Raw genomic sequence first — 27,190 nt, forward strand, 5'->3', positions numbered from 1 at the left:
CATCATCATCATCATCATCATCATCATCATTAGCTTTTATCTGCCCACTTTTGGACATAGGTCTTTCCCAATGCCTTCCACAAAATGTTAGTCAATTGTTATTAATTGGAAAAAAGCAATATCTCTATATTATTGTGTTATTGGTCATCTTTTGCCATAAAATCTAACAAAAACCGTATGTTAGCAAGATCATTTCTGTCGAATATTTATAAAGGTGAAAATTCTAAATTCAAACGTTTTGATATTTCAAATAATTCGACCTTGCATTTGATAAAGGGAATGACTTGACTATACTTGAGGCAATGGCGGATCCAGGGGGGGGGGGTCATGGACTCAAGACCCCCTCCCCCCGAGCTGGTTGGTCAAGAGCTTGACAAAATACATTTACATATTTTGTCAAGCTCTTTACTTGACCACGACTATGTGACCCCCACCCCCTAGCGCCAAAGCTGGATCACACCTTGACTTGAGGATAATTCATTTATTCTTAATTCTAGGCAGTTAATACAAGAATTTGTAAGAAAGCTACGTGATTCTGCAATGCAAGCTATAGAAGCAGTAAGAAGCTTCACAGATGGTGTCAAAGAAGAAATTAATTTGTACATAGAGAAGATTCATGCAGACAAACAAAGGTTACTTAGACGAATTAAAGAAGCTGTAAGGAAAGTAACCGATAAGTTATTTGACGCTGGAGAGGCAATAACAACCTGTGTAGAGGTAAGTTAAAAGTACAAATTAACCACGAGCAAGTCAATTACTAGAAGTAGTAATAAAATAAGTACGACCGCAGTGTAACACGTATAAGAGTAAATAATACTCAAAGTATTCTATAAGAGATGGATGAATCTCGAAAGAACTATTTACTTCCTTGATATTTTATTAGATTTTCTTTTGCTAAATTCGAGGAATAACGTTATTTATGATTTGATACTAATATGAAAGCTAGCTTTTGCCCGCAAATCCGGTCCCGAGTATTTTAAAAAACAAAAGCAAGTTGCCTACATTTTTTGGACTATGTTCTACATGTGCGACAATTTCATCCAGATTTGTTTAACCGTTTAGGGCAAACTCTAACAAACATCCATGCATCTAAACTTTCGCATGTATAATATTAGTATGGTTTTCTTTTCAGTCTCATCGTGAAGAAGCAGACACTCTCATCGAACAAACGTATCTCAGGTCCAGAGCCTGTGCTGATGACCGTATAAAAGAAGTCAACGATATGATAGATGAACTTACCACAGAGTCAAACACTGCGCTCGACTATTCCAAAGATGTATTGGAAAGCATGAGAAATTGCTCCAAAAACGACGATGGATCCATTTTAAATGTCAGTCAATGCTTAAATCCTCTAACAAATGAGGTTCAGTACTCGGGAGCTACATTCGCTGCGAATAGTGGAATCTCGGTAAGAACTTTCTGTAATTTTCATTTAATCTTGAGAATGTTAAGGAATAGTCATTAATTATTATATACTCGTAATTACAGATAGCACGTATCAATGCGGCTCTAGGTACGTTACCGGCTGCCTTCGAAATGTGTGCAGGTTATAATATGATCAGAGCAACGATCAGCACTGCAAAAATTGTAATCGACATTGGAAGATGCTCGGCGAAATCCTTTATTTCATCGTTTAGTTAAACTCAAGAAATGTCACTTTATACCATTTTTTTATACCTTATTGATTGTGCTTCGTTGCGATAAAGATATGTTTATTCATTTTACATTAAATAATACATTTTTAATTCTTTTTTTTCTACATATATCCATGAATTCTTATCTTATTCTACTGAAGGTAGTCTTATTGCGTTGGAAAACTCATCATAATGTAATGATTTAAGGTGAAAACTCTTTGAAAGTTTTCGCTAAGTTATAAAGAGACATTCTAAGGAAAGGTTGAGTACCATAAAACTTTTTGTAGTTAAAACAGTGTACGTTACAAGCTAACACAAAATAAACCCATTGTCTAGTCATCCAACCAAAGCAGCTGATCACAAGTTTTCTACATTGACCGATTGTACAACACTTCAGTAGTTACAAAGATTCTAAATCTGAATCAACAAAGGATCATGTAATTTGTAGTGGCTCTTATTGAGAATTATCGGAGCATATAAAAGGTTTGCGTTGGTTAATATTATTGTCTTTTAGTGTTAATTCTATCGAATTGTTTATTTCTTTAATTATGAATTCTTTATTATTTTTAGTCCTTCTTAGTTTATGTTCTAAGGTAGGTCATATATTGTTTTTAGATTATATATTTCTAATTTTGGTGACACTATTTAGCAATTATTCGAAAATCCAAGTAAGTGTTCATGTTTTTATATTAAATTTTACAGTGCGTGTATAGTATTCCATCTACTGATTATAATGTAGATGCATTATTAACTATACAACGAAGCTCTGAACAAAGAAGTCTAGCAGATTTATGGAAGAGCGTTAAACAAAGTGCAATCAATGCATGGGAGTCCGTGAAGAACATCGCTAATCATACAGCTGAAAGAATAAATGTATGGATTCGAAATATTAAAACGAAGGCAAATGAAATCAACAATGTGTTTATAAGTCGTATACAAAAAATGAAGGAGGAAATAAATAATTTAATTGCGAATGTTAAAGTGTCAGGCGCACTTGTAAAAGAATGCATCAAGGTATTTTGTTTTTTTTTTCTTAACATCAATCATATATCACAAAAACTATACATGTAATAAAATTCGAGTGTCTGTAACATTAAAAGAAAAATTCCAGGTTTCTGGAAGATGATGTATTTACGTTGCTAATAACGAAAATCGCATTTATTTATTTTTTGTCTCTCTGTCTGTCTGTATCTCCGCAAGCCGCGATTGTTCCGAGCAATCTCTGAAACGATGCGGCAAATTTTGGCCGAACTTCCACTGAAGGGTAGCTGACAAGGCAGGCATATTATAGGCTATAATATATATACTTTTTTATAGTGTAGACGAAGTCGCGGGCAACATCTAGTTATAAACAAAAATAGTAAAAGACTACATTACTCGATGCGTGATGATTAATAAATGTTTTACTTAATTTTATACTTACACTTGCAGAAACAACAGGAAGCAATAGAAGAAATCTTAAAAGGTATACTAATTAATGTAACGACTTGCATATCACAAAGTGTCTACCATCTGCCGCTGCCAGAAGACACAACCACACATTTATTAATTGAGAAGAATGAATTTATTAGTAACGTAGATAAGGCATTACAAGCTTGTCTCAATCATGAAAATATCGATGAATGTTTTAACGATGTGAGGAAAAATGTGTACAATGATTTAGAGAACGAAGAAAAGGCCATACTAAATTACGTAAGTAGAATGCTAGTTACTTAGTACAATAAAGTACCTAATAATTCAATTGATATTTTTTTACAGAGAGATGAAACCAGAGCAATAGTAGACGACATCTTAAACACAATTGTATCTTGTACAAGCAATGGTCTTATAGAGGCTTCCGCTGCCATCACCAATACAACTATACAGATAATTAAATGTGTTTCTGAAGCATCATTTAACTAATAATTGATATTATTTTACTTAATATATCGATTATTTACTTGTAAATTATATCTGAAATCCAATATATTTTAATTAAAACTCGTTAATAACATCTGAATAATTTTATTTTTGAAACCAATGACAATATTGTTTATTTTTTTAACGAGGACACATCGCATGACGACCACCGTCTACTGGTATTGTAGCACCTGTAATATTACTGGCTGCATCGCTGGCTAAGAATATTATAACAGAAGCAACTTCTTTGCTCTCACCAGCTCGGCCCAAAGCATGGGTGTCAGCACATTTCTTCAAGAACTCTTTGTATTGCTCTTCGTTCATGCTGGATTTCATATGTATACCAGTTGATATTACACCTGGATTTACAGCGTTAACTCTCACACCTTTCAGACCTAACTCCAGTGAGATGCATCTTGTAAACTGATCGAGAGCAGATTTCGACATACAATACGCTAAAACATTTGGGAATGACCTGAGACCAGTAACGCTTGATACATTCACCACTGATCCTTTAGTTTTAATCAGATGTGGAACCGCTAACATAGTCAAATAATATGGCCCCCTAACATTTGTGTTCATCACTCTATCGTACTGCGCCAAACTAGTTGTTTCTATCGATCCGCTTTCTAGAATCCCAGCATTATTTACCAGAACATCTAGTCTGCCAAATTTATCTATTGTACTTTTTATAATATTGTCTACGTCGGCATCCACGTTCATATCAGCAATAATCACCAAAGGTGTTTGATTACTTTTAGAGCCCTCTTCACATTGTTTAGCGACTTTCCCTAGATTTTCTTTGTTTCTTCCAGTAAGAACTAGCTTGGCGTTAAGTTTTGCGAATTCAACAGCAGTTTCTGCACCAATTCCAGAACTGGCTCCAGTTATTATAACGACTTTGTCGGTAAACATTTTATCTGCGAATTTAATTAAGATTAATACAAATATCCCACGTGATTTATCTTGAGCTTTAAACTTTAAAACACTACTTTCTGTACACACAATACTGTATCCACAATTCTAATTTCCAGCTAAGTTTAAAGCAACATATATTGACTCGCGTTCCGAGCTGTCTGACCTTGGTTGGTTAAAGTGTTTCGAATATTCATATTACTTGTTTAAAAGATAGCACTTTATCACTATGTACAAAAAATATTCTGAATATTCCATTGCAATATTTACAGTCTATATCGTTGCATAATAATTTTCGCATCAAGACTCCATTCTTTGTTGAAAAACATACTGTCATCTCACTTATTCGTTTTTAAAGAAAAAGAGATGACAGTATGTATGTGTTTTTGTTTAGGTATTTCGGCAGTGGAACCTCAAAGTCACCAGTAGACGATAGGTGCTAGAAATTACTCAAGTAAGTAGAAATATAAATAAATCATGTAAAAAGGCAAGATAAAGAAAACTTATAATAAAAGTACTAAAATAAAAACAGACCTTAGAAATACTTTATTTTAAGGCAAACAACCGGCAACGTCGAGAAAGTTGATTTCAGATTTGACTTAATAAGTTGACATAAGATTTAGGTTAGAGACACAGACATAATACAGAATATTCTTTGACTATACTCATAAATTAATCAAAACAAAAACATATTATACATTGTTAACACAATTACCTACTATATTTTTTTCTTGAAATTCCTGAATTTTTAAAAACGCAAAAGATTGACAGTTCAAAATAGCATTTTGAAGTTATTTTACTCTGTGCGACAAAAAAAAATAACATGATTTGTCTATGGTTGTTGCTTTATTGTCAAAAGTCAAGTTGAAAGTTTACATGGCATCGTTTTTTTGTTTAACGAATTTAATCGTCATAAAATAAAGAAATTTGCGTTTTAAATGTCACCACAATAATTCCATTTAGGAGTCATATAAGGTTGCTAAAATGTCTTCGATACCATCTACAGCAAAGGCCGAATCGTTTGACGATTTCTACACGGAGGTGAAATAACCTAGTTTCTTCTGAAATTTTAAATAATTAATGTGTTATTTATATACTTTTAATTGCTTCTAACTTCTTTGTCGAGATTATAATAGGAACTTTATAAATTTTTTGCTGCTTGCATTAGTTTTCGAAATGTTGTCTATGTTATCATTTTAGGTTAAAGAAATAGAGAAGAGAGATTCTGTTTTAACACCAAAGCAACAAATTGAAAGACTACTGCGTCCTGGTTCTACTTACTTCAATCTTAACCCATTCGAAGTTCTCCAAGTTGAATGTGAGGCTACAATCGAGGAAATCAAAAAGAAGTATAGACGTCTCTCCATTCTTGTTCATCCCGACAAGAATATTGTAAGTCAATGTTCATAACTTCATACTTACTCTATACATTTTTCTGAGAGTCATTTGTACATTTGACATGTTCGGGTAAAATTGCGAACCTTGTCGATGAAATATCATTTTAAGTACAAATCATTATACGGACTTTCTCTTATATGCACATCTTACATTTAAAATGCATTAAAGATTGCATTTATATTTTATTGTCTTATAAGTCACATATATTGTATATTCTACCATTTTTCCAGTACACACTTTAACAAGACATTTCTTAGATTTCCTAGACATGTAGTTGAGACGGTTATCCCCGTCAATATTTCATTTTTATCCACAGATGGAACGTAAGCATACCACAGAGGCCCTGTCTCCACTGCCATAGGTAAGGTATGGAAAAAATGCATGGATGAATGGAGATGATAATGCAGCAAAAAACTACCAGTGGTTATTGGACATTACGGGCACAAAACCTCGTACTTACTAAATAATTTCTATGATTTGTACTGTTCTATAAAATTATACAATAAAAAAACTTATACTTTTCATATGATTTTGAAGTAGTGCAGAATGATTTAATAAATTCTACCAATTTATTTGGCACTTTAAAAACTTTGTTTAACAATTAAAATCTACCATTTTGATAACATATTCTAGAAATTATTCACATGGGTATAATATTAGGATTTAGATATTAGCAATAACTAAATTAAAATCTATCAATCTTTTTTTTTTATTTGCAGGATGATTCGGAAAGGGCCCAACAAGCTTTTGAAATTGTTAACAGATCCTGGAAGATATTGGAAAATGAAGATACAAGGAAGAAATGCTTAGATGTATATCAGGAGGCTAAAGAAAGAACTGATCATATGGTATGGTAATCTTAAAACTTTTGAATAGCAACATTTAATTTTATCTTTAAAATGTGAAATGAAACATTTGACAACATAACTGAATAGTCTTGAGTCTACACTTTATTTAAGCAACACTAAGAACTATGTTATAGTATGGTCTAGAAAGGCTAAAAGAAGGGAAGAATTTGGAAGAGGCCTATGTCCAACTAGAACACACAGATAATAAATAACAAATCAAACAAAACGAAAGAAGTGACAATAATTTAATTAATAAATAAAATGTATCAATATTCAATTCAATTTATGTAATGTGACAGTAATTATCTGAATAAAGGCTTATTATTATTTTTAAGAACTATGCATTTTAATTGTATAGTTTGACTTAATTTCAAATGTGAGAGGTGTAAATGGTCTCAATCTGTTATTTGAAAACTAGATTATTATGTATGTTATGAATTCTCAATGTTAATTAATAATGACTTTTAGATTGAACAAAAGCGGAAGAAATTCAAAAAGGATGGCAGATTAGCTGAAGGTATTCCCGAAGATGATCCATTGAAATACAAACATGCAGTTTATGTGATGACAATGAAGGTTTGTGATCTATTTGTATTATGTGCGTCGGCCAACAATCCGCTAATAATATATATTTTTTTATCGCAAAGAATTCTCCTTTAATCATAAACTGACATTTTTAAGTTATTTATGTGGGTATCTGGGGATTGTAAGAATCTTAGTATTTTGAATTAATTCATAAAACTATTTTTCAATTTCAACCCTCTTTATCTCCATGATTTGTATTATTAAATTTAAGAATATATTTAAATAACATTTTCTTTATATAACAAGTTAAAATCTTCAAAACTCAAATAATGTATGGTCTCATAATTTTATTACTTCGAATATTAAAGCTATTGTTGTTTTATTTTTGGACCTGAATCTTATAAATTGAAATTGTCTTGAACAAGTACGATTTTATAAATAATCATTTTGACTTCTTTCTATACACTTTAATATGAAATCCTCAAACTTAAACATCAGTAGATGTGGGGTTAGTGTGTGAGGTGCTTTATTTGCTTTTTTTACCCTGAAATAATGTGTTATATGTCAGTTGTTTGCGGACATGGAGCGCAAGCGGCAGCACTTGGAGACAAGGGACATGGAGGAGAGGAAACGCAAGCGGGAAGCTGAGATAGAACAAGAGGAACAGATGTCATTTGAAAAGGAATGGGCCAAGAATTTTGAGGTTAGTAAAAATACTTATACTAGCTTTTACTCGCGACTTCGTCTTCGTGATATTAAAAATTAGCAAATAACATGGCCTAAGTCACTCAGTGATAATTTAGCTTTTTAATGGTAAACATTTTTGAATTCGGCCCAGTAGTTTTTAAATTTTTCAAAACATGTAAAAATTTCTTTCCTCTTTCTAATATTAATAAAGATTTTGTTTGCTTACTTTAGCAAATACCCATAGTTTTTATTGTACTAGATGTTATAATTAATTGTTTACATTCTGTAGAATGTCAATTGCGAATATCAAAATTCAAATAATAATGTAGGCTTATTCATTGCTCAGTATTGGAGTAACCATAGCAACCTTACTAATTTGCTCAGTTCTCAATTTTTTCAATTTACTCACCCCTTAAGTTTGATAGTGTGAAATGTAGCCTATAGCGTGTCGTAAGTGTAAGAATTTTTATTAAAAAAAAAGTTTCAAAAATATGCTTTTATTGCCTTCATCCTCGAAACAAAGAAGTGTGTTCTTGCGTTTTATCATGTTAGTATAGATTTTAAACATTTCTAATAGTTTAAAATGCTCGATGCGATGTTTAGAGATATTTAGAATATAGCACTAATTATATTGCAACCCGCTTTTTAATTGAACATCTAAATAAATTGAAATTTGTCATTTATTTTCAGGAATCTCGACAAAATCGTGTGGACAGTTGGAAGACTTTCCAATCAGGTGGCAAGGAGAAGAAGAAAAAGAAGATTCAAGGCTTCAAGCCTCCGAAACCAAAGCCGGAGAGCAGATAACTTACAAATATACTAGCTTAAGGTTGATTGAACACCAGTTAAGTATGTTAAAACTTCATAAAGTCTAATTTGTCAAATCTATAACCAAATACATCTATATAAAGTATAGACGAGGCATGGTAAACAATTTTTTTTCACCGGTACTTTCTCTGATAGGTACTATATCAGTTATCAAGATTACTGCCATCTTGTGTCTGTATTACAAAATAAACAGAGTTACGAAAATTACACCAATTGGCAATTAATTTAAATACAATGGAGAATGTGCATGTGCCTTTTTTTTCGTTTTTCAAACGATTCTACTTGTTATAAAATAACCAAAAAAAAGACTCGAAAATATTCTAAGCGTTACGTTTTAGAACTTACGAGGGAATTAAAAAAACATACTTTTTAATCATTAAATTTCGCCACTAATTCGCATATTAAAAAAAAATCTTTACAAGTGTTTTATAGTAATAAAGAATACTTAAAAAAAGTTTGGTCCAATTTGGCGTCATATGCATATTGTCTATTAGTATATTAACATGTGGGAATAACAATGTTTTAAGTATAAACTATGCCTACTCTATATATCTGAATCTCTTTGTCTATAACACATCTAAACAGAACTTTGTTAATTGAAAAGGTTAAATAGTTAAACATCTTTGTTTCTAATGTAACTAATTAAAAATATATACCTCGCTCTTTTACATTAATGTTTCTAAAAAAATTACTTTTTTAGTCATAAACTAACAAAATCTATACGTCAAAATATTGCTATTTGAAGTTTAAGAGTGGCCTTGTCATTTAGATGTAAAAACATTTACAAAGTATAGACGGCAGTGAACAAAATTTTTTCATCTGTACTTTCACTGAATGGTACTATGTCAGTTGTCAAATTTAGTGTCACCTCGTGTTCTTGTTTTGACATGTAATACGACATATTACAATATCTATAAGCTACATCTTTATACTAAACAACAGATTAAAATGTGTACATTTAAATCTTACAAGTATTATAAATGTAAAAGTTTAGATGGATGTTTGTTAGAGCTTGTAATCTAACCGTCTGACGGATTTCAATGAAATTTGGTATAGCTGTCTGGAAGAACACATAGGCTACTTTCGTTTTTTTTTAATTCCACGCTAACAGAGTCGCGGGTAAAAGCTAGTATTATATAATAACAGGTATTTGCAATTAATTTAAATAAAATTAATTATATTGACATGTGTTACTGAGATTTTGGGAAAATGTTTCAAATAAAGTGTCAATTATGTCTCTATATCTTTTGAATTTTTGATCTAAACAAACATTATTCATAAAATCTCTAGCACTATCTATTAAAAGATCCTAAAAACCACGTTCATCTAAATGAAATAATATATTTACTGTTTATTTTACAAAAGGTAGAGCTTATTTTAATATATGGCAATACACACGAGATCGCACTAAATTTGACAACAGATGTTACCTGTCAGAGAAAGTACCGCTGAAAAAATATACACTGCCTATATATTTCTTAAATGTCTTTGGCGTAGCTGTCCACATTTTATATCAGTATTTGGTTAAACGTTTGGAAATAGATATGTTAATTGTAATTATGTCTATAATTAGTTAATTAATGTACTGCATATTTTCATTAAACTAGAGTAAAGGTTTAGGTTTATGTGAATTTTCAAATCTACACAAGTTAATATTTAGATATATCTTTTGTTCTCACACTAAATAAATAAATAAATAAATAAATAGAATTTTTATTTATTTATTTATTTATAATTAACTATATAATTTTACAGTTGTATTGGAAATTGTATCATTTTTAATGATATTTAAAATTAAAATTAAAGAAAATTTTTAGGCTAATTTAGGTAATAATCAATTGGTTTTTCTGTGTAAAGTATTTTTCAATACTAAAATAGGATAATTCAAAAGTATTTGTTAAGGATTACTGTAAAGTGTAATCTATTCTTAAAAATGCAATTTTGGTATAAAATTTGGTATAGATTTGAAAATTATTCTCTTTCTGCTTTGGTGTTTACTGATTTTTTTTAGTTATTACGAGCCTAGTGATAAAAGCTCTATCTCAGATTAATTGGAAATGCTATTTAGTATATAAGGTAGTATTATTGACCAATAGATGTCAGATTACTAAGAGTCCTACCAAATTCTTGTAAGTCAGATAAGAAGCCAACGTGTAAAATAACCGATGGAAATATTGGATTTTTTTACTTTATCAGGCAGTGTTTAAGCTATCTGAGACTCTATCAGCCAGTTGTGGGACTGACCCCTAATAATTTAAAACAGGTGATGTGATAAAATTGTTCACTGATGTACTAAGTTTGTACATTTCATTTCCACAAATAAAAAGTATGACCACAAAATGTTTTTTTTTTACATTAAGGGAAGGCCAGTTCGTAATTTAAAATCGCTTTTAAATTTTAAATGAGATCGTAGCTAGCATGCCAGCTACTGGCGCAATGCACATCCAGTAAAATGTTACGATCCACATCCACGAAAAACGTCTGAAATACGGGGTTGATCAATAAGAAACATTATTAGAGACTAATACTTTATTGTAATAGTTAGTCGGCCTCGACACACTCGTCCACCATATCGCTGGGCGGGCCCGGCTGTCCCGGTGGACCCCAGTTCAGGTAGATGCTGTCCGTGTATAACGCCATACCAAACGAAAATAACCACCTGAAAAGTGACGAAAAATAAGCTTTAAATATTTGCACGTACATATAGGCCCAATACAAGCGTTAATCTGTCAAATTTGGAAATTAAAAATCTAGATAATCACCATACCTGAGCAGTCGAGTCTATAATTCATACTAATTATACTTCATACTAATATTATAAATACAAAAATTTTAATGGATGGATGTTTGTAGCCTAAACGGTCAAACAAGATAGATATAGAGAATAGTCTGGATTAAGTTATAGGCTATTACTTTTGTTTTTTATTTATTTTTCACATTGGTAATCATACTTATAAACATCCCCTTAGGTTAGGCGCATAACAGAAAGTATCTTGGAAAACATAATTAGATTACATGGAAAAAAGTTACAAGCTAATACTTACCATGCTATAGACATCGCTAAAAACCTGTTATACCAATTCTGCCTCGCCGTATACCAAGGCTGCCATGGCAAACAGGGCACAGGCAACTCATTCATGTGGGCGTCACGGCGCATTTCTGTAAAATAAACGAATTTAATTGTTTGTTAAATTTATAAACTATCAATAAGGAGAAATATGATAATGAAAAAAATCTACATTATATTTACCTACACCATTACAGTACTTTCTTCTGAAAACGCTGGTAAATTGCTTTTGAAGTGATAAAATTTTCGACCGCATCTTCTTAACTCTCAACACGCATATCAAATTAATCAGAAATTGACGTAGTTGCTTGGATACCCAAAATGTATTTTTAAAATATGTTATTTTCATTCATTATAAGTGGCCATTTCTTTGAAAATGTTAGCGCCAATTAGTATCAGCGCCACCAAGCGGTAGTCCTAAGAAACTTTATTTGTCACATAGTGAACACGTTTTGATCTAGTTCACATTTTTAACATTAGATGGCAGTAACTTAAAATTTTGTTTAAAGTGTTTATTCGGCTTTTTTTTAAAAACTCGGCTATGCAACATGGAACGAAACTTTTAGGTTTTTCAAGGCCAATGGAATTAAACCGTTTGATAATTTAATTATTGGAGATTGAGATTGTTTGTTTTAATCATATATAATACAATAATAACATATTAGTATGTAGTTAGTCACCCCTTATTAAGGTAGCCTCCGAGCCCCTCGGTGGGGACGTATAGTTAGCTGGTGATGATGATGTAGTTTTTACAACTTTTTCAACAATTGCAAACTGTGTCCTATGTTTTATTGTTGCTACCGTGAAAGTACCTACTGTGAATCGTTAGTATTCGTCAATGATGTTCATAATGTCACAAAAAAGCAAACCAATAAGAAACAGTTCTCTTGACGATAAAAAACTTTATATAATAGACTCATAAAATTCTTTATAGCACAGTTGCGTTAGATTATTCTTAAAGTTTTACTATAAAATAATATTGGTTTTGTTGGTTAAAAATGAGGCGATTCTGTACGCCAAATAGCTAGAGGCAGTTCAAATGTCACTTAAAATGCTTGTAAATTTAATAATTCTTTTGTATATTAATTTAATTCTTAATTTAACAACTTTTTGAATGAAGCAGCATTGAAAAATATTCAATTTTACATTATTTTTAGGTAAAGAGTAGTGGTAAAATAAAACAGCCAGAATTAAAATTTTGAAAACAATATCAAATTTAATACATAAATAATATTTATGTACTTCTACATACAAGTTTTCATCTATATATTTACATTAAACACATATTTGCCCTAGCTTACAGTAATTTCACGATTTGTCGAAGAATTTAACTAATGATAAGCGACTTACAAGTTCAACAATATTCAACGAGATGGTTGAAACATAAAAAAACCGAACGAATTACAAAATAATTTAACTACATCCTCTAGGAGCTATTTGTTGGCTTACACAAAATAACATATATGAACTAAACACAATCCCAAGCGTCAACAGTTAAAAAAAAATGCCCATCAAATTCAATTAAAGTATCACACTGCGCAGAGGTTTAGTTTCCTTGTAAGCAGAATTAACCCTATCTGATTTATCTATGGACATTCAACATGAAATCTCTGACATCTTATAAGAACATTTTATTCTACGACTTAACTAAATTTGCTCTATTAAATGGCTTTAGTACGCGGCGTATTGCACCGCGTGGGATTAAAATTGCAACAATTGTATACCGCTCAGACCTAAACGAGGTCTTTGCGCACCATTTTTGTTCCCTCGATAGAACGTTTTGTGCTCATCAAACGTTTATATTTCGATATTTAAAATTAGATTTACATAATAAAGTTTCAAAATGAAGTAAAAAGTTCATAACGAATTAGGACGTTATGCAATTATTTCTGTTTAATTATCAATTTCTCTATAGAAATATAACTGTCTTTACCAAAGCAAATATTTTGAAGCGTACTTCGAGCTAAACGTCCCACTATTACTATAGGCCTAACGAATCAAATATATCCGTGCCTAATTGACCACACTTGCATCCTATTAAATTACAACTACTAACTACTTATGTTTCAACAACCAGGAGATATTAACTATTCAGTTTACAGACCTGAGATACAAAAGACAAAGAAACCACAAAAACCGACGTACATACATAAAAACAGTTACATTCCTTAAAAAATGCAACTTTTCGATTTATATATGTCTCTATTTGTTGACAATTTTTAAACATTACTAATTGAAATTATACAATACAATAATAAAATAATTCAAATTTGGAATTGATTTCATATTTTATAATAAAAATGTATATCGAAAATAAAATAAAAAAACAATAATTTTAAACTCATTTCGCATGATTCATGTAAAATATTTGGCAAAAGTCACTAAAACTATTAGGGCAAACACACACTAGCTGTACACTTTAAAATTGTCAAAAAACGATTCTTTTACATTTAAAAGTGCGTAGCTTACCCTTAAGTGTGAACAGGCCATACAACATCGATGTCCGACATCCAAATACAAATTAACTTGACTTTAAGTCTACATCTATACATACTAATTATTATCTATCTACATAATTTTTATTACAAAATAACTATGATCGATCTAAAAACATACATACATTTGGACAATTTTCAATTTTGTCGTAACATGTTTAACTGTAGAATTCGACTGCTGTCCCACTTAATACGTAATGTTGTCTCTTTTTTTATCTAAATAATGACAGAGACGTCAATACGTATTCAAAATGTTACAGAAGAGTTCTCAAGTAAAAAGTAGAACGTTCAATTTTTTTACAATGTGAGCTATTAACATATCTATAGCACCAACATCAGCTGCGATAACGCTAAATAAAAGAAACATAATTAAAAAAAACAATAAGCAATGAATAATTACAATGATTTGATGTCATAGACAGGCACATAACATTTACACATTTAATCCATTCCATCATTTTTATCTCATTAAGGGACTGTCCCACTACTGGCTAAAAATGACGTCACTGTCAGATAAGGGAACAAAATCCGATATTTCCATCACATATTTCACACGTTGGATTGTTAGCAGACAGTTTACAATTTAGTGGGACAGGCCCTAAATATCGTACCAGAAATCACTTACTTCTATCATCAAATGGTGATAATTCATACTAAAGACGTTACAATTTCATCTTTAAATTTGAAATTCAACACTTTTTCTATCGACATAAAATCTGTTTTACTTTGGATATCCACTGTCAAATTTTTCATACAAAAATATACTTACAAATCTCTTCGATAAAATGAGATAAACAGTAGATTCTTGTACCCGTTTTAAGATAGTGGACTCCCACGCATACGTACCGAATGAAGGAATGCAAAATCATGCAATTTTATTCTGTACATATGTAACCAACAATAAACATAAGATGGTCACTAGTTAATTCAATACTCCCGAAAGTTCTGGAACGAGCCCATCTGTCAACAATGCGATTAAAAAATAACATGGCCGATTACCGATGTACAAAGGATATTTCTACATCTTATGGACGCCAAATATTACAAGAATTGACTTAATTGGTAAAACGTACTAAATTGAACACTTATTGGCTAAATCTATCACATACAGTCCACTGAGGTAATTCACAGAACGTATTTTTTTTTTCGTTATAATCTGAGCTCAAGTGAGGAGTAGCTTAATCAAAATTAACATTTTGGACTAGAGATCTGACTAAAATGGAATTTGTGCGTCGACTTAAGAACGCTTTGTTTTTTATAATCCGCCAGTGTAAATAGAACTTTGATATTTACAGTTTTATATTTAACCTATTAGGCACACGTATGACATTTTGAATGCAATAGTGTTAGCGTATGTGAACATTTAGATTTTTACTCAGTCTGATTGCTTCGTATTTAATTAATTTATTATAGAATTGTTTTATTGTAAACTATAACACGCTTTATTAGAATGATATTGCATAATGTTCAATTAGTTAAATAAAAATGTGGTATAATATTTATTTAATTAAATTAACAATTTCGTTATTTAGTTTTTCAAAATTGCAAGTAATTTTTTATCTGTCATTACAATCACACAGATTATAAAAGTTTACGGTAAAGTTTAGTGACAAAATCAATTTTTTAATGAAAACTTTTTTTGATTTGGATATTGAAGTAAAAATAATTGCTGTTAGCAATGAATGATGCAAATCAGTCCGATTTAAAATACCAAACACAAATAAGTGCTAAAACCCAGCGTGTGCTGGAAGACGGATCACAAAAACCCAAATCCAAAATTACACCATTGAAATTTCAACTCTACTACATTTAACTTTAAGAGTCATTCTTGTAGAACCCATTCTCTCAACACACACCGGGGTAAGATCTTAGTTTCTAAAACCGAGAAAATAAAGTACGCGAGGTCAAATTTTTATGCTAAAACATTTAATTCATTATCCAAGATACAGTATCGTTCACTTGAAGTTATTCAAGTTCATCATATTTATTCACTTTTACTGATTTATGTCCATATTTGAGTTACACAACGACAGGGTAACTGGAGTTATTCACAACCGTATAGTAGCGGAGTTAGCTTCCCGCTGTTCCCCGAATTACGTATTGGCAACCTGAAACAAAAAGAGCAAATTTATTAGTACTACTACCTATAGAATTCCTAACAACGATATTTTAGAAATAAAGAAAAAAAAAGTCAGAAAATATGGAAAATCTACATTTTTTATAACATAAGGTAGCAAACGAGCAAGCGGTCACCGGAATTCGCCGAAATGGTAAAGCGACCGCTGCCCACAGACTGCTACAATTGCAGATACGTTGTCTACCCTTAATTGACAGAGTAGGAGACGCACATAAACAGGATATTTCCCCTTCCTGTGCCTCCCTCCGCTGTCAAATGCACTTTTTCTTCCCACACTTTCATATTAAGAAAAGAGTGGAAAAGACACTAAAATTAGGATATGGATATAGACGGCACAGAATGAAACAGGAGGGCGCTAGTGTGCTGTCGTTTAGTTTGACTTATCTACCGAGTCGTATATCGTTGTCGGACTATAATATGGTCATTATTGAATCTTTAGCCATGAAATAAGGTAGATGAGAGCAAACTTGTAACTCTTAAACTATAAAATGACATTACATCATAGCTTGGCACTCGGAATGTTAATCATCAAGTTCAATAAATAAAACATGTACGTAAATCGGAACATAATTCATTATGCAAACGTCCGCATCACCACTGCCACTCGGCAAAGATATAACGATTTTTATGGCAACACTTAATTAAATTTACGATTCGCCCATTTAAACTTCATTAGTTGAGAGATGAATTTAAATTGTAATTAAATAAGGCAATAACGTCGTACGTATCGAAGTAATCTCGATCTAATTCTCGCGCGGCGACTATGGATGTGGATTATCAGCGTTTCTCGTCGGGGCGGACTTTCTGCTGAGTCGGTGGAGTGTAAATCGTAACCTGCCCGACAGAGCGACGCCAAGTCTGCGGCCCCGCGCCCTGCACCCCCCGCGCGCCCCGCCCCGCGCACCCGCCCGCAGGTGACGACCCCGGCCAGTGTTGCCACTTCACTGTATCGATTTAACACAATTTCTTTTATTAGATTGGATGAAACTACCAATTAAGGGTATAGGGAAGCTCGATTATTTAGATTAAGTAACCATAAAATGTTTAAATAAATACGGAATATGTAAATGTTCTATAAATGTCTGTTGTACGTGTTTCAAAATTTTTCGCCGTGTTAAATACACATAACTATAAAACTTGTGGTTGAAAATCTCATCACTTTTATACGTCGCGTTTTTTCCTTTTTTTTACGTCTTCGTAGCAGTTTCATGAATTTTAGAATGTTATAAAACGATCAAGTTTTTTTATTCCAAAACATAATGATCGCATACAAAAAATTTACATGCATTTATTAAATCTCATGTCGTAATTAATTAGTTACAAGGAGGAATACATTATTTTAAAATTAAAGAACTAAATTTATAGATATCGATAAAACATTTCATTCACTGGTACATCACTACCTAACCACGATAAATCTGTCGCATATTCAGCAATGTAACGGACTTTCTCTGCGACTCATTGCTCCGAATAAAGTGCGCTGTTCTTAATATGTGACGTAGATAATTGGCATCCTTTCCCGAAATAAGTTCCACATAAAACATGCTTAAATAAGAACCACATTTATAAGACTTTCTTGTGAGTAGAACTTAGACTATAAAAGATAGTTACAAAACTTACTTTGTTTTATATCTAAACGATTTACAGATCAATTAATCTACTGGACCTTTAGAGGTTTGGATTTTTTCTTACTTTCCGATAGGTTGTAATTTGATAGATTTTTTAATGAAGCATTTACGTTTCTTACAGACATTAGAAAAGTTTAACATTTCTAACTTTTTAATTATATTAATTTTACATAACAGATTCAAAAATCGATTCACTTTAACTCTCAACTATTTTATACTTTAATGCAACGTAACTTTAAAAGGAAAGTTGCGTAAGTGAAAATATATACGTTGGAGTATCCCGTACCGCAAGTTGTCACCAAGTTTTCTTGTATTTCCTCGCTTCAGAAGGCGGTGTGACAATAAATCGAGTTTCGGATGTCACGGGCTATAAAGCATAGGCGTCGGTTATCGAGTGATTCCGGCGGGGTGTAAATTTATTCATACTCGGTGGTACGACGACCTCTTTTGGCGACGATATTTAGAACGCTCTTGCTCGTATGGCTTTAAGATTACGATTCTGTGTACAGTCAGTTGCATAAATCTGTATACATTTAAATGATAAATAAAATAGCCTTTATTGGTTTTCATTTATAATTAACTAGCTGTTCCCGTGCGATTTCATCAGCATAAAATTATTTTATTGTTTACATGTGTCAAATTGTTAATTGCAAAAGTCAAAATGGCATGACATGACAAAACTTAGCAATCTTGCTTCCTTGATGTTCGCACCAACTTATGGTCTCTTTCCCACATTCGGGTTTTTATCCAAAATATTTACGCCCTAAGTTTAATGGCGTGAAAATATATAGCCTAAAGAGTGACGAAAGTGTAGGACTTTTTAATAAGAAAAGAATTATTCAAAAATTTGCTGTGATTGCTGACATCAGGCAACAAAGAAGCGTGTGTTTACGCTTTATTATAATAGTATAGCAGTATAGATAAAAACGCCTTGGTGCTAAAAACTAAATTTGTGTAATCTTACTAATATCATAAATGCGAAAGTTTAGATGTACGGATGGATGTTTGGATATTTGTTAGAGTTTGTAGTATAGACGTAGAGGATAGTTTGGAAGAACACAGGTTACTCACCTTTGTTTTTTTTTTAAATTTACTAATCTACTAAATTATAAAATTAATATAAATTATATAACAAGTGAATCAATGTGTACATTATGAGGTTAGTGAGGCACGTGTTATGTAAAGAGGTGAGACGAGAGTTACGTTGTAAGTGTAAGGGCGGGCAGGCACCTGTTGCACGGGGCGGGCGGGTCGGTGGCACGCCCAACGCCCTCCTGCACACCGCTAGACATTGCATTTTTGTTTTTTATTATGCTTTTCAACTAATCTGTTAACAATAAAGAAGATAGTATTTCTTTTGACATTAAAGTGATTATAAGGGTTGGTTTCTGAAATACATCAATCTAGCTCGGTAGCCTCTGATTGCATTGTATGGAAAATAGTGTTGCAATTCTACAGTAGTCAATAAAAACATATTTAAGAATCGTTAGAAGCGAATGGAATAAAATGAGTCTAAAGTTCCCTTCTCCATAACGCGTCCTTTACTATTTCTTTCTTATAGAATGTGATGTGAAGTTAATGCGTGGGGATGGAACATTCAAATAAATCAGGGAAATATACATTTCTTCCCTTAAACATATTTTCAGGTGGCAAACAAAATCTTTTTGGCATGTTTAGGGGGAAAACTTTATTACAAAGAAATAAAGTTGCGCGAAAGAACATATTTATCGTATGATGAAAAAATATTATGTTAGTAAATAATTGTTACATTATTATAGACGTCAATTCAGGTAGAGCTGACAAGATTTGAATTACCTGAGAATTGTTTACGCTATCTTATCACATTATGAGACATATTTACGAATGTTTTTTTTGTTAGGAAAAATTATACCTTAGTTTTGTCATGTGCATATATAAAATAATGTTTTAACATACAATATTATTCCTGAAAAAACCTATTTTCAGTCACTCTTAACCTTTATCTGGGCAAGATTGCTTTTTTGTAAGAAAACACAAAGTATTTATGTAATTACTTTAGGCTATAACTAACATCAAATAATGATCTTATATACTTATACAGTTGTATGGTATACAAAAATGACATAATGGTTAAGGGTCTGGCAAATATACGCCTATTGGCGAAGATAATTTTCTTCAAACTTGTATATTTTGATTATAATCAAATATTATCTGCCTTTTTAAAAAAAAAGAAATACATTTAAACCTTTAATTATAACATACTAGCTTTCGCCCGCGACTCCGTCCGCGTGGAATTAAAAAAAAAACAAAATTGAGTAGCCTATGTGTTCTCCAGACTATCCTCTACATCAAAATCCGTTCAGCAGTTTAGCCTATAAACTGTAAGAGACATCCATTCATCCATCCATGTAAACTTTCGCATTTATAACATTAGTATGAGCTACTTTCGTTTTAGATAAACAGGTAGGAAAAAATATAAATATACCTGTAAAAAATGCAATAAAAACTTAATGAAACTGCGAAAAATTTAAACAAGTAAAAGAAAGTTTTATATTAAATAACAGAAAGTTTCCTTTAAAAATGTAAGGACATAATCGCGGTACATTTAGGGGCGTGTAATAACATCGTAAAGCCGTTAGCGTCGCGCCGCCGTGGTTCCTCCGCTTAACACGTAATCCAATTTGCCTTCGACCGACATCGAAGAATGTTTAAGCCGCAACGACTAAATTAAACCAGTCGATTTACAGAGCTTTGATCCATGTACGCGGCTGATAATACAAATGGCATATTTATTTTTGCTATAGAATTATTTAACAAACGTGATTGTCATTTATTTTACAACATGTGATTTCGGCAAGCTTTGTTTATGCCAGAATAGGTTTCTCCAGATTTGTACTTAGTTGCTTTTTAAACCATCATTAGTTTCGGTAAGCGAAGATTCGAAGATATTGTAGATTTGTCCAAAGGAAGAAAGTTATATCGAAACTTAAAATCAAAAATACAATAAACAAAATGATAGAAGAATGTACCTCTATTTCTGATAGATGTTAGCAGCAAGTATTTAAATAAATCTTAAAACGTTATAAAAGTTTTGTTAAACATCCCTTATGTCGCGTTTAAAGACGTGGCTTGCTTTATCAAGGTTTAAAAATGTTCTGCCAGTAATCTACATAATATCTTTAGATAAGGCGAAGAAATATTGACAGGCGTAACCATGTTGGCATTAATTTAAGTCGCCGATCGCTTGGCGGCGACCTGTCAAACAATAATGGGGCAAGTTGTTGAGTATGCCGTTCCCATCCAACCTGCCTGCCTTGAATCATAAATGTTACTTTTTAAAATCTCAACCACTATCTTTTATAAAAAAAAAAGGATTTAATAGTAATCTTATAATGTACGTAACAATCAGATTCCTAGAAGAAAATAGTGAAGAATTTTTTTTGTTAATAAACTTTGACAAAGGCATGTACGTCATAAAAATTGTTTTTTTTTTTTTTAAGAATAAAGGTCAAACAAGGAGATCGACAAAGAAAAGTGGTTACCGATGCCATTGGACATTAGCAATACCAGATAAACCACAGATGCGTTCCCTGCCCTTGATAAAGTGTAGCTAGAAGTGGCAAAAATTCATGAAGTATATGAAGGTAAAAAAAATTAATAAATCTGCAATCATATTTCAACTTTTAGACGTCCTCGATAAAATAAAAAATACGCGCAATACGCCAACGGTTTATTCCAAAAGGGTCGTTTGATCTCAAAGATAATAAATGAGATACGAAAAAAAAAACATAACTCGAAAAGAAAATCTGATAACGGCGCAAAAATAATTATGTATAATTCATCATTCATTTGAGAGGCCATGCGGCAAATATTTAAAATACTTACTTTCCAGAGGACAGTAGGGGGATGAAAATAGAAAAAAAGAGCAAAGGAGCGTTTTATTAAGTTGCGGGGGTAGGGGAGGGTAGAATATAATGAATAAATTCCGCGTGAGGGTCCGCCGTAACGCAATTGAAAACTTTTAACAAGTGCTAAGAAATCGTGTGTAAAGGTGGCCCCGGCACCTAATTACAAGGGCGGCCGACCCGAATACACGATGAGTTTGCCAATTTGTGCGCAGACTTGAGGGTGAACTTATTAATGTGACGAAATGCTTCTTGATCTTACATTTTTCAAAGTTTCATTAAAGGTAAAATTATTAACTGCGATAATGGTTTTATAATAAATGCACGAAATATGAAAACATCAAATACAATAATGCTATCACTAGTGGACGCATAAATACATGGATTGAATTGACGTTGGTTAAAAACGTACTCGTGACAGAATACGAAACCACAACAATGCACTAGCAAGATAGGGTTTGAGTCAAAAGAAAAAAAAATAAAAAATTGCACGGATGCCTTTTATCGATAGCCATTTTTAATCGACTTTTTAAGTCGTATCGTAATTGCTCGCTAAATGAACGTCGAGGTCGTGCTTCGATTTTTAAAAAGCGAATCTTTCCCCCCATTAACTTCTGGCCGAGCGATGTGCAAGAATTAATAAAAAAAGAAATACTAAGAAAAAGTCCGTCGTCACACCGTCTGCTAAAGACGGTATTCATTCTTTTAACCCTTAAAAACAAGTCATTAACAGACCGGTGTTTAATCTAGCGTTATCCCGCGGATTTTTTCGTGATATTCCATTATTTAAAGATCGCTAGACGGTGCGACGGGACGTTTGCTAAAACGATATGATTAATTACCGGCTGCGGTCTCCCTCATTAGCGCACAAATAGGGGCATTCATCGGTGTAATAGAATCACGAGTGGCGAGGTTCAATCCCAATCTAATTATAAATTTATTATTCACAACCGACCGAATGACGCACGTCGCCTATACAACGCGGAGCGATTTTATTATTCCCTGATAATGAATTCGTTCGTTGTACGTTTTAATTGGACGTATTAGGAAATGTTGTGACTGGTCACCGCTGTAAGTCACAAGTGTAGATAATTACATTTTAATAACGTCTGATGAGCTTTAACCGGTATTAACAAAGCCTTTAATACATGATTCCACAACACATATATTTTTACTCAAACCAGAAAAAGGCATAACTAGTGTATGTGAGTATATACATTTCTCGTAGATGTAAAGTTAGTCGACGATATGACATATATCTTTGGGCACTTGCAATTCTATCTTTATAATCAAAGGTTCCTGAATAATCATAATTTAAAATGACCTGAAATAATAAAGATAACCTAAAATAAGAAATATTTTCTTAATTTTGACAAAGTGAATTGATAAGAAAACAATTAATCGAATAATTAATTAACAAACAGTTCTAAAAGTTTAAAGCCTCACAACTGTTCTTGTATGTTTCAAAAATAAGTTGAAACCAATATAAAATGAAAAATGGATTTTATTTTGACATTGCGGTTAACCAGACTTTAACGTTTACTAAAGTTTACAATACTGGTAACCTACCACAAAATTTTGCGAGAAAAGAATGATGCCCACATCCACAAAATTTATAAGATTTGTCAGTATTATTGTAAACTGCACAATTTTCATACAAATTTCGGATACTTAATCGCAATTTCATACTAGGTCCTCACTTCGCATAATAAGCATTGAATGCAAATTGGCTAGGTACGTAGATTTCTGTCAAACTTGCCAAAGTACTTAGACGACCACGTGTATGCGCGTGACCCCTACAGTCAAGGAATTTAAATGTTTGATCTCAATGTCAAAATAATAATCATTAAGATGTCATACATGTGCAACAAAGAACTTCTAGTATTCATCTATCTATACATATAATAAAACTAGCTGTTCCCGTGCGGCTTCTTCCGCATGAAATTATGAATTTTTTTATTGTTTACATTTGTCAAATTATTAATAGCAAATGTCAAAATGATATAACATGACAAACCTTGGCAATCTTGTTTCCTTGATGGCCGATTTCGACCGAACTTTCACTGAAGGGTAGCTGACACAGACGGGCATATTATAGGCTAATTTTTTATCTTAATATTGCGTGGACGAAGTCGCGGGCATCAGCTAGTTTTATATAAACCACGCGAAAGAATCAATGAATAAATTAATACATTCATCATGTGTCAAAGACTGCGAGGCTCTGTTATGGTTAATGGATGCATCGTAAACCTTCTAGAATAATACATTGTCGGCTTCATATATTTTATTCATATGCCAATATAATTTGCAAACAAATGTTTAGTTGAGATATAAAGGTTACGACAGACTGAAGTGGATCGAAATCAAAACTTAATTAATTCTGAATGTAATAAAAACTGAGTTATTTAAGAAATTAGACTTAGAAATGTATCGTTTTTCATTTTAAAACGACCATATTTGATATACGATAATAACGATGATACTTTTAAAATTAATTAATCCAATACTGATATCTAGCGGTAGCAACTTAGAGAACAATTTCATATCAAATATATTTAAAACTAGCTTCTTGCCAGCGACTTCCTCCGCGCAATATTAAGACAGAAGAGTAGTCTACAATAGGCCCGTGCATGGCAGCTACCTTTCAGTGTCCAAGTCCGGTCGAGTTCGGCCCAGCCGCTTCGGAGATTACCCGGAACAAACGCGGCTTTCGAACAGACAGAAAAAAATGCAATTTTCGTTATCAGCATCGCAAATAAATCTTCCTAAAATCTGGATTTTTTTTATATATTACAAACAGACACTCCAATTTTATTATATGTATAGAAGATATAGATAAGTTAAGTGTGTTACAACCTTTATAATTAAGTAGGTACTAAAATCGAGGTAAAAATGTGGGTACATTTCCAAGAGCTTCTCATATCATGTGGCACGTTTTCATATATTCAGGCTTGTGTAGATTGCGTCGTCATTGACCGGCTCATAACTCCGCGTTCGTCGTGTTTCAGCGACAATTTCGCTACGTTTTTTCTCCGAGCATTGTTTGATACAATGACGACGTCACGTGTCATAATCCGCGCACAATGAAACGTAAACACGAGTGACGACTCAACTCCTTGTAATACGCGCCCTCGTAAAACTTAATGCGTATGCTTCAACGAGATTTTTTTGTTGCTCATCCTTTGATATTAGTTTTCTTACAGGAATAAGCTGGGAATATGTATGTACGTTGTTTATATTATCGGTATAAAGTCTGCGATTGTATGTCGATTTGAAGTGTAAAAAATAGAAACGAATATTAAAATTTTATGTTATAACTAACTTTTTCCCGCAACACCGTCAGCGTGGAATTAAAAAAACATAACTGACTAGCCTATGTGTTCTTCCAGTCTATCCTCTACATCTGTACCAAATTTCATAGAAATCCGTTCAGCCGTTTAGGCTCCAAACCCTAACAAACATCCATCTAAACTTTCGCATTTATAATATTAGTATGAAGTATGATTAGTTTTTAGTTGAAGGTTAACGTTAAAATTGCAATCTACATTCAATTTTAGCAGTTTATGTCAATCTTCAATGAGGTCAAATCGCGGCTTGGAAAATGTTTGCACGAAACACTACAGTCAACCGATACTAACCGACCAACTTATTGGACACTCGATTCGCAAACTTTGCACCAGATTATCGCAGATACCCGCCGGATTTATTGCTATTGTACTGTTAAATGTTCGCTAATATTTCCCCGTCTGGAAAATTTGTTCGCCGCTTTTAAGTTTACAAGTTATTTTTGTACATTTCCGTTGAGATAACGTCTAAAATGTTGCGTTTGAAAATTGTATTTGAAGTAATATTTTTGATATAGCCCAGTTGGAATTTGATGTATTTTTAAATCACATAGGATATCTACAACCTGTGTTCACATTCCTCTAGATAGTGGTAATAAAACAATATTTAAACTACATGCCAATTATTACTTAAAAAACGTATTTTTACCTTACTTCCCAGCTGTAGCCGCTCTGCGTCGCCCCCGCCCCCGCCTCGGTCCAAGCAACAAGCCCTAACTATATCACAAGCTTCCACCTAGCTTAACACTAAATCCTAACCTAACACAATTGACACATCAACAACGATCGGTAACATCACTTAGCGATAACACTAAATAAAATTTTAACATTAGTTAACGTAACAATGAAAAAAATCGACTAAATACGCTAAAGTAACAAAAAGGGAACTTAAACATGATCTGTTCGCGTCTTATTTACATTGATAAAACCTAAACCCGAATCGAGATTATCCGAACGACTTATTTATGAATAGGTGTGTCGCTTTTAGTTGCGTGTTCAATGGACCCAGGAGGGGGCGACGGAGTAGGGGGTGCGGGGCGCGCCGCCGCCCGACAGCGTGGTGGGCACGGGCGGCGCGGGCGCCTGGAACTGGTTTTCCGCCTCCGCCGCCATCGCACTGTGCTGCTGCGGGAAGTTGAAATCCAACGTGCCGTCCATGCTTAGTTCGTGTTTTATGACCTGCGAAAAAATGATGGATGAAAATTTTCTTAAGTACGAGCTGTACCCATGCAGTTTTGTCCGCATGAAATTATAAAAACTTTGTGTTTACAAGGGACAAAATTACAGTCCCTTTCCCACATGAGTTTTTTTCCAAAAAATTCACTCCCTAACTTAAATAGCATGAAAATATATAGCCTAAAGCGTATCGTAATTGAAGGGTTTTTTTAATAATAAAAGAATTATCCTGAAATATGCTGTGATTGCTGACATCCTACATCACTAAGGATGTGTTTACGCTTCATAATATTCTTAAGTATTCACACAAGTGACAGAGATGTTTAAAATAAGGCATTACCTCATCGACATTACAGTCGAATTCGTGCTCCAAGGACTCTATGTTGAGGTCTTCCGAGAGGCCGGTGTTGAGTGCGCCCATAATCTGGCCCATGACGGTAGTCGGCCCGATAGCGCCAGCCTGCACCATCATGCCGCCGTTCATCAGCGCCGGATCCGTCGTTACCATGCGACTTGTGCTCTCTATAATGGTAACTATGATAAGACATTGATTAACTTCGTAATAGACGGAAGCATCCTGAAAAGTTAAAAAGTACGACTAAAATCGAAGTGGACTATCGAATAACTATTCATCAACTAATTACTCTGTATTATGTGTAAAGTCGGGAAGTGCGGAAGATACGGACATCCAACGACTTCACAACTTTACACATAGAGGCGAAGGA

At 32.8% G+C, this 27,190-nt stretch overlaps 5 protein-coding genes across 6 annotated transcripts in view; 2 read left to right on the forward strand and 3 right to left on the reverse strand.

The window, feature by feature from the left end:
* The first annotated feature begins 302 nt into the window (after positions 1–302).
* Positions 303–3,553, forward strand: LOC106103452. The gene is made up of 7 exons (XM_013283232.1): positions 303–361; positions 498–717; positions 1,133–1,408; positions 1,489–1,631; positions 2,348–2,648; positions 3,066–3,326; positions 3,393–3,553. The coding sequence occupies exons 1-7, from the start codon at positions 303–305 to the stop codon at positions 3,534–3,536; spliced, it is 1,404 nt and encodes a 467-aa protein (XP_013138686.1). The 3' UTR covers positions 3,537–3,553.
* A 69-nt stretch (positions 3,554–3,622) lies between these two features.
* LOC106103532 (uncharacterized oxidoreductase TM_0325-like) lies at positions 3,623–5,070 on the reverse strand. The gene is made up of 2 exons (XM_013283310.1): positions 4,983–5,070; positions 3,623–4,453 (listed from the first exon to the last, which is right to left on the reverse strand). The coding sequence occupies exon 2, from the start codon at positions 4,446–4,448 to the stop codon at positions 3,675–3,677; it is 774 nt and encodes a 257-aa protein (XP_013138764.1). The 5' UTR covers positions 4,449–4,453; positions 4,983–5,070; the 3' UTR covers positions 3,623–3,674.
* Positions 5,071–5,298: 228 nt separating this feature from the next.
* On the forward strand, positions 5,299–9,779 carry LOC106103527 (dnaJ homolog subfamily C member 8). The gene is made up of 6 exons (XM_013283306.1): positions 5,299–5,489; positions 5,649–5,840; positions 6,566–6,694; positions 7,163–7,270; positions 7,788–7,922; positions 8,597–9,779. The coding sequence occupies exons 1-6, from the start codon at positions 5,433–5,435 to the stop codon at positions 8,711–8,713; spliced, it is 738 nt and encodes a 245-aa protein (XP_013138760.1). The 5' UTR covers positions 5,299–5,432; the 3' UTR covers positions 8,714–9,779.
* A 1,469-nt stretch (positions 9,780–11,248) lies between these two features.
* Positions 11,249–12,152, reverse strand: LOC106103601. 2 transcript variants are annotated; one of them, XM_013283384.1, is made up of 3 exons: positions 11,991–12,152; positions 11,779–11,893; positions 11,249–11,393 (listed from the first exon to the last, which is right to left on the reverse strand). In XM_013283384.1, exons 1-3 carry the CDS (start codon positions 12,148–12,150, stop codon positions 11,276–11,278), a joined length of 393 nt encoding a protein of 130 aa, XP_013138838.1. In that variant the 5' UTR covers positions 12,151–12,152; the 3' UTR covers positions 11,249–11,275. The 2 variants fall into 2 exon arrangements, with proteins under 2 accessions (XP_013138838.1, XP_013138837.1); XM_013283383.1 differs by having other exon boundaries at positions 11,985–12,145.
* Positions 12,153–16,235: 4,083 nt separating this feature from the next.
* LOC106103453 (forkhead box protein O) overlaps positions 16,236–27,190 on the reverse strand; it is a 69,950-nt gene continuing 58,995 nt past the window's right edge. The window contains exons 7-9 of the mRNA XM_013283233.1: positions 26,806–27,042; positions 25,939–26,468; positions 16,236–16,404 (exon numbers count right to left, since the gene is read on the reverse strand). Coding sequence (XP_013138687.1) covers positions 26,286–26,468; positions 26,806–27,042 — 420 coding nt within the window. The 3' untranslated portion in view covers positions 16,236–16,404; positions 25,939–26,285. The remainder of the gene's footprint in view (positions 16,405–25,938; positions 26,469–26,805; positions 27,043–27,190) is intronic.

This window comes from Papilio polytes, unplaced genomic scaffold (genome assembly GCF_000836215.1).
Source record: "Papilio polytes unplaced genomic scaffold, Ppol_1.0 DF823731.1, whole genome shotgun sequence".
Taxonomy (NCBI): domain Eukaryota; kingdom Metazoa; phylum Arthropoda; class Insecta; order Lepidoptera; family Papilionidae; genus Papilio; species Papilio polytes.

What these genes read in the sequence shown, in the direction of transcription:
- LOC106103527 (XM_013283306.1), top strand. Translation starts at nt 5,433, where the DNA reads ATGTCTTCGATACCATCTACAGCAAAGGCCGAATCGTTTGACGATTTC. An exon ending in TTCATCCCGACAAGAATATT is followed by an intron (nt 5,841 to 6,565) that starts GTAAGTCAATGT and finishes TTTTATTTGCAG; the next exon opens with GATGATTCGGAAAGGGCCCA. An exon ending in AATGGGCCAAGAATTTTGAG is followed by an intron (nt 7,923 to 8,596) that starts GTTAGTAAAAAT and finishes ATTTATTTTCAG; the next exon opens with GAATCTCGACAAAATCGTGT.
- LOC106103532 (XM_013283310.1), bottom strand. Translation starts at nt 4,448, where the DNA reads ATGTTTACCGACAAAGTCGTTATAATAACTGGAGCCAGTTCTGGAATT.
- LOC106103601 (XM_013283384.1), bottom strand. Translation starts at nt 12,150, where the DNA reads ATGAAAATAACATATTTTAAAAATACATTTTGGGTATCCAAGCAACTA. An exon ending in CAGAAGAAAGTACTGTAATG is followed by an intron (nt 11,894 to 11,990) that starts GTGTAGGTAAAT and finishes TTTATTTTACAG; the next exon opens with AAATGCGCCGTGACGCCCAC. An exon ending in TTAGCGATGTCTATAGCATG is followed by an intron (nt 11,394 to 11,778) that starts GTAAGTATTAGC and finishes GTCACTTTTCAG; the next exon opens with GTGGTTATTTTCGTTTGGTA.
- LOC106103452 (XM_013283232.1), top strand. Translation starts at nt 303, where the DNA reads ATGGCGGATCCAGGGGGGGGGGGTCATGGACTCAAGACCCCCTCCCCC. An exon ending in CAATAACAACCTGTGTAGAG is followed by an intron (nt 718 to 1,132) that starts GTAAGTTAAAAG and finishes TTTTCTTTTCAG; the next exon opens with TCTCATCGTGAAGAAGCAGA. An exon ending in CTGCGAATAGTGGAATCTCG is followed by an intron (nt 1,409 to 1,488) that starts GTAAGAACTTTC and finishes TCGTAATTACAG; the next exon opens with ATAGCACGTATCAATGCGGC.